Raw genomic sequence first — 6221 nt, 5'->3', positions numbered from 1 at the left:
CTTTAAGGAGGCTCAAGGCTCTCGCTTGTTAAGGAGGTGGAGAAAGGCTGGGGAATTCTGGGAGTTGAAGTCCGCCGGTCCTAAAAGTGGCCAGGGTTGTGGCCGGAGAGTCTGTTCAAGGCAGTTCTTAAGACTGCACTTATACAGGGAGTCCTCGACTCACGACCACAATTGAGCCCAACATTCCTGTCGCTAAGGGAGATGGTTGCTAAGTGAGTTTTGCTTCATTTTACGCCCTTTCTTGCCGCAGTTGTTAATCACTGCACTTGTTAAGTTAGTAACGTGGTTGTTAAATGGATCTGGCCTCCCCATTGACTTGGCTTGTCAGGTGGTCACAAAAGGGGATCACGTGACACACACCCCTCCCCGGGACGCTACAACCGTCATAAATACGAGTCAGCTGCCCAGCGCCCGAATGTTGATCCCATGAGCCGGGGGACGCTGCAAAGGTCGTAAGTTTGAAAAACACTCGTAAGTCACACTTTCAGTGCCGTTGTAACTTCGGTCACTGAACGGACCGTTGTAAGTATGGGCAGCGCAGGCCAGCGGGCAGGCAAACGTCATAGCCCCCGCTCCCGAGTGAAGCATCTTCTCTGAACAATTGTGTGCGGTTTAAACACAAAGCAACAACAGTGCTAGGCGTCCCGACAACCTTCGAACAGCCAAGAGGGGAAATGCAGAATTGGCTCCTTCTGTCCCTGCCCAGAGAGTTCTCACAGGCAGGAAAAGCGCTGACTCTTCGGAAGCCGTCGTGAAAGAGGAACACGGGTCGTTCTCCAAAATGCTTTCGACTCTGCTGCATTTTGGGGGGTTTGCTCTGTTTTTAAAGAGGAGAAAATGGCTGGAGTGGGGCTAAAGCCAGGGTCAGGGAGCCAGTTTGGCCTAGTGGTTAAGGTAGAAACTAGGAGGTGCCGAGTTCTAGTTTTGCCCTAGGTACGAACGCTAGCTGGGTGACTTTGAGTCAATCCTCAGGAGACTTGTGAGTTCTAGTCCCGGCAATCACCAGGAGACGGCGAGTTCTTGTCCCGTCTTAGGCATGAAAGCCGGCTGGGTGACTTTGGGCCAATCACCAGGAGACGGTGAGTTCTAGTCCTGCCTTAGGCGCGAAAGCCAGCTAGCTGACTTTGGGCCAATCACCAGGAGACGGCGAGTTCTAGTCCCGCCTTAGGCGCGAAATCCAGCTAGGTGACTTTGGGCCAATCACCAGGAGACGGCGAGTTCTAGTCCCACCTTAGGCATGAAATCCAACTAGGTGACTTTGGGCCAATCACCAGGAGATGGTGAGTTCTAGTCCCGCCTTAGGCATGAAAGCCAGCTAGCTGACTTTGGGCCAGTCACAAGGAGAAGGCGAGTTCTAGTCCCGCCTTAGGCACGAAAGCCGGCTGGGTGACTTTGGGCCAATCACAAGTTACTTATAAGAGAATAAAGGTGGGGTAAACACCTAAGAAATAATAAAATGAGGTCGCACCAAGCAGGGGATGGGCCGAAGTCCCCTAACTGCGGCGTTTGGGGTCCCGTTGTCCTCCGCTCTGCAAAGCCCCCTTTTGTGTCACCCGGTGAGCCAACGAGTAGCCGGTCAGTTTCCGATCCTTCCGCTGGGAAGCCCGCCGGCCCCTTCCCCCCTGATCAGGACTGCGTCTCTTTCTTCTCTCTCCCCCCTCCAGCCCGTCGGAGCGATGAAGGAAAGCCTGCCAGAGAAGAACTACTGGGGGGCCTCCACCAGCCTCCACGCCCCCATGGGACACCCAGACCGCTTTTGCAGGGCCTCCCGGGAATGGCGGGACCCGGAGCACCAGCGAGGCGGCGGCTTCGAGGGCAGCCGGCGCCTGGCTTGCGCCCAGGAGCCCCTGCCCAGTTTCAACCTCTCCTCCTCCAGCAGCGACGAGGGACGCGAGGGCCAGTGGGATCTCTCCTGCGTCTCCCGCTGGGGGGCGGCGGGGGGCCCTTCGGAGCTGCCCCAGCACAAAGCCCCCCGGGGCAAGTTTGCCAGGAGCGGGGGCCACGCCTGGCCATTCGAGGTGGCCACCGGCGCTCCGGCCAGAAGGCCGGGCACCTCCAGACACTACTGTTTCCGCCGTAAGCGACAGCGGGCTCTGCGCGCCTTCCGGATGCTCCTGTATTCGAAGAGCTCCTCTCTGGCTTTCCACTGGAAGCTGTGGGGCAAGATGGCGGCCAAGGGGCGCCGGCGAGGAGGGGCCAAGCGGGCCCAGTCGTCCATGTCCCTGTCCCCCGGCTCCCAGCCCGACGACGACCACCTTCCCACCGTCTTTAAGAAAAGCTGCCCGTTGGGAGCAGAGACAGAGGACTGCCCGAGCGCGGCCAAGGGCCGTCTCCGCTCTGCTGGCTGCAGGCCTCCCTCGTCTGAGCCCCGCCTGGACTACGAATTGGGGGGAGCCTTCCCCCCGTCTCCCTCCACGCCTCAGCACTCCCGCCTCAACTTGCTGGGGGCCCTGATGGAAGAGGCCTCCCCCTTCCCCCACTACATGGAGGTCCAGCGGGCGGGCTTCGACCAGGACGCTGGCGCGATGGAGCTGGAGGAGGAGGAAGAGCCGGCCCCTCCCCTCAAGTACCCAGCCCGGGGGTCCCAGGTGTCCCCCAGGAGTAGGAAGATGGGAGAGCCGCAGCACGGCCTGGACGGAGATGGAGGTAAAAGGGAAACGGGGGGGGGATTCTGCTCTAGAACCCAGGTCCAAGCTAGAACTAAGGAGAAACCCCATGACAGGAGAACAGTTAGCCTGTGGAACGGCTTGCCACCAGAACCTGTGGGTGCTCCAACAGGGGAGGTTTTTAAGAAGAGGCTGGACGTCCATTTGTCCAGAACAGAATAGGGCAGGACATTGGACTGGAACAGAGGTTCCCAACCTATGAGACATGGCCCATACCGGCCCGTGGCCACTTGGCCAATGGGCCGTGTGAGTGGCTGGCCAGTGCATGTGTGGATGCGCGACCGCTCGCCCCCTTCCCTTGCGCTGGTGCTAGCCGAGTCGTGAGTTTCTCGCTGTTGCTAGGTGAGTGGCAAGCCGGCGCTAGCCAAACCATGAGCTGCGCAGTGGCACTAGCCAAAATGCGTCGCTGGCACTAGCCAAGCCATAAGCTGCACACCGGCGCTAGCAAAACTCTTGAGTCTCTCGCTGGCGCTAGCCAAGCCACAAAGCCTCTCAATGGTGCTAGCCAAGCCGCGCTCCGGCGCTAGCAGCCCCATTTGCAGAGCACACATGCTCACGGCCCCCATTCACGCACACGCAGCCGCATGGGCGCATGCGTGCATAAAGGTGCCTGTCCCCTTTCCCGCCGGTCCGCCAGCCCAGAAAGGTTGGTGACCCCTGGACTAGAACGACCTCTAAGGTCCCTTCCAAGTCTGTGGTTCTGGAACCTTGTGGTTTTTTCAATGTGCTAATTTATGTGTGGGGCTTTCCTAGAAGTAACGCATTAAGAGTTGGCTTGAACTGTTGGGCATTCCCCCTCCCCGTCCATCAACAAGCAAGTTGGGTTGGTATCCTAAGCGGAAAGATCCCGTATTCAACAGTGCTGTCCTTAGGCGAGGTCAAATTGCAACCTGTCCTGGTTCCGACAGATGAAACCCTTCCAAGAACTTTGAGGCATTGTTTACCTGAAAGAATCTTTATTGGAGAAGCATAGCATCGGCAGGTACACAGGCAAAGCCAAAAATCTGAATTTCCCCTCCCCTGAGCCCATAGATCAAAGCCCAATTCCCTCCTACAACTTACAGTCATAAATCACATTGTCCAATTAGTTTGAAATGCTGGCTTTCCGCCCAGTTCTTTTATCCTGCCATGCCTTATCATCTCTTATTACAATATTGGATGTCTAACTAAGTCCAATGTTAGCAACCTTTATTAATGGTTCTCTGCCCCAGACATTGATTGATTTGAGCAAGATAAGCTAGAAGGTCCAGAAAATGCCACCAAAACGTTTGGCGTTTCTCAACCTCAGCGACTTTAAGAGGGGTGGTCTTCAACCCCCTCCAGGTCTCCCCAGCCAGCATATCAGTTTACCCTTTGATTGTCATGCCATGTAGCCCATATTTCACCTATTGGTTAAGTTAGCTTGCCGTGGGTTGTGATTGCAGTTTGCGGAACTCGAGGTATATCACTTCCACCGCATTCCCACCGTCTATTAAGAAAGCTACCCAACCTCCCCCCCCCAAAAAATGCAGTGAAGCTACTCCAGCTACAGGTGTCCCCCTTTCCACACTGAATTCTGGTCGATCCAGCCCGAATTCTTTCCGGCTGGGGAATTCTGGGAGTTGAAGTCCGCCCCTCTTACTGTATAATCGCTGAGGTTGAGACGCAGGGACGCAAAGGGTAACGGGAAAGGTTGCAAAGACGAGGCAGGGCGGTTTGGGTGTGTTTACATTGTGGTGTTGTGATGTCAGAGGCTGTTGGGCCTTGATGTGTGGTGGTGATAAGGGCCTCAATTCATGGTTTGGAAAACGCCAGGCGAAACGGCCGCTGACCGTCTCCGGCACGACTGGGTGGTGGGAGGGGGAAAGTCTCCTATTTTATTTAATGATTCTATTTTTCATGAATCTACGAAGGCAAATCGACGTGTCCCCCACATAATGTGGCAGGATCCAATCTGGGTCGGTCCCCGGGACCAAAGCTTTATAATTTTCCAAGCTTTTGAACTCCTGCAGAAAACTTCTCTCTAGCAGAGTTTGTTACGTGGGACATACGTACGATTTTGTAGCTACTAAGATTGAGTACTAATATTCAGACACATTCCAACTAAGATTGTCGGACGAGCAGGGACAAAAACAGCCAGGGAGGCGACTGAAGCCTGGGAACCGTCAACTGGAGGGCTGATTTATCACCAGCTTATCAAGTGCTTGGGAGGAGAGGGCTGGGCAGCCCAAGGAAACAGCAGCCAAGGACTTGATAGCCAGCCTCAACACCTCAACCAACAACTCAAAAGCCACACACACAGAGTAGCCCAAGGCACAGGCTTTGCCAGAGAGAAATTCCCCAAGGACGGGCTCCAGGACGAGTCGGGAACCTCGGAAGACGAAACCTTTGGTCCCGTTGACTGACCCAAATTAGACCATATTAATATTTGTGTACTGCGGGGCTGGCAGAGACTCCAGAGAGTCCACAATGAAAAGCACAATTGTTGTTCAGCGGCTAAGTCATGTCCGACGTTGCAACTCCATGGAGCACAGCACACCAGCCCTCTCCCCTCCCCCTCCGTTGTCTCCCGGAGAATGAAGTTCTCCTTCGGATCCGGATCCTTTCCAGGGTCCGTTTAATCCAGGGCTCTTCCAGCTTGGCCCTTTGATGACTTGTGGACTTCAACTCCCAGAATTCCTCAGCCAAGCTGAGGAATTCTGGGAGTTGAAGTCCACAAGTCATCAAAGGGCCAAGTTGGAAGAGCCCTGTTTCTCAACCGCGGCCACTTGAAGATGGGTGGACTTCTAGAATTCCCCAGCCAGCCGTCCCCGTCTATTTCCATCCTTCCCACCAGGGCGGAGAGATTGCAGAGGAAGGGATTATAAGAGATTAAGAGGGCCGCAAGGGACGTACATATCAAAGATCCCAAAGGCCCAGCACAACCTTCCCCACCCCCTTGGCTGGGGAGTAATGGGAGTTGAAGTCCACCCATGTTAAAAGTTGCCACGGTGGACGCAGGAGGATCCACCCCACCTGTCGGATACGGCTACTCGTTCCCGAATCAGGCAAAATTTGCAGAATTTTGCGGGGCAGGGACGCGTTTGCCCCTCCGCCCAGTTTTTTCTTCCGTTCCTACGACCGCAACGAGCCGGCCCCGAATTCTAAACTCTCCCCCCCCCCGCAGATGCTCTGGATGCCCTTCCCAACGGCTTCGCTTCCCTCCCTCCGGACGGCGACCTCTGCTCCCTGCCCGGCGTGCCGGACGCCACCATCCTCATCAGCAACGTCTGCAGCATCGGAGGCCACGTGGCCGAGGAGCTTTTCCAAGGGCCCCGAGACAAGGACCGGCTGCCGGAGCCCCCGTCCGTCCGGGGGGAAGTTGGGAGCCAGCCGGCCGAGGCGGCTCCGGAGGAGGCGGAAGAGCGGCCGGGCGAGAACGCGGCTCAGCCCGGCCTGCTGCGGGAAGAACACATCACCTGCGTGCACAGTAAGCGGAGCGGGCGTGTTTGTGTTTGTGTGTGTTTGTGGAGAGCGTGTGCCTGTCGCAGCCACCGGCTCTCTTCTTAGCAGGCAGTCCTCGGCTTAACGGCCCCA

The 6221-nt window shown here is 56.3% G+C and overlaps 1 protein-coding gene across 1 annotated transcript in view; it reads left to right on the top strand.

Moving 5' to 3' along the window:
• Positions 1-1676: 1676 nt before the first annotated feature.
• Positions 1677-6221, top strand: part of SENP3 (SUMO specific peptidase 3) — a 16169-nt gene continuing 11624 nt past the window's right edge. Inside the window, exons 1-2 of the mRNA XM_029286480.1 lie at positions 1677-2646; positions 5812-6131. Of these exons, the coding sequence (XP_029142313.1) occupies positions 1677-2646; positions 5812-6131 (1290 nt within the window). The remainder of the gene's footprint in view (positions 2647-5811; positions 6132-6221) is intronic.

Source organism: Protobothrops mucrosquamatus, unplaced genomic scaffold (genome assembly GCF_001527695.2).
Source record: "Protobothrops mucrosquamatus isolate PMUCROS unplaced genomic scaffold, P.Mucros_1.0 scaffold3821, whole genome shotgun sequence".
Classification (NCBI taxonomy): domain Eukaryota; kingdom Metazoa; phylum Chordata; class Lepidosauria; order Squamata; family Viperidae; genus Protobothrops; species Protobothrops mucrosquamatus.
The sequence above is the reverse complement of the archived record's forward strand: the minus strand, read 5'-3'. Positions and strand labels throughout refer to the sequence as shown.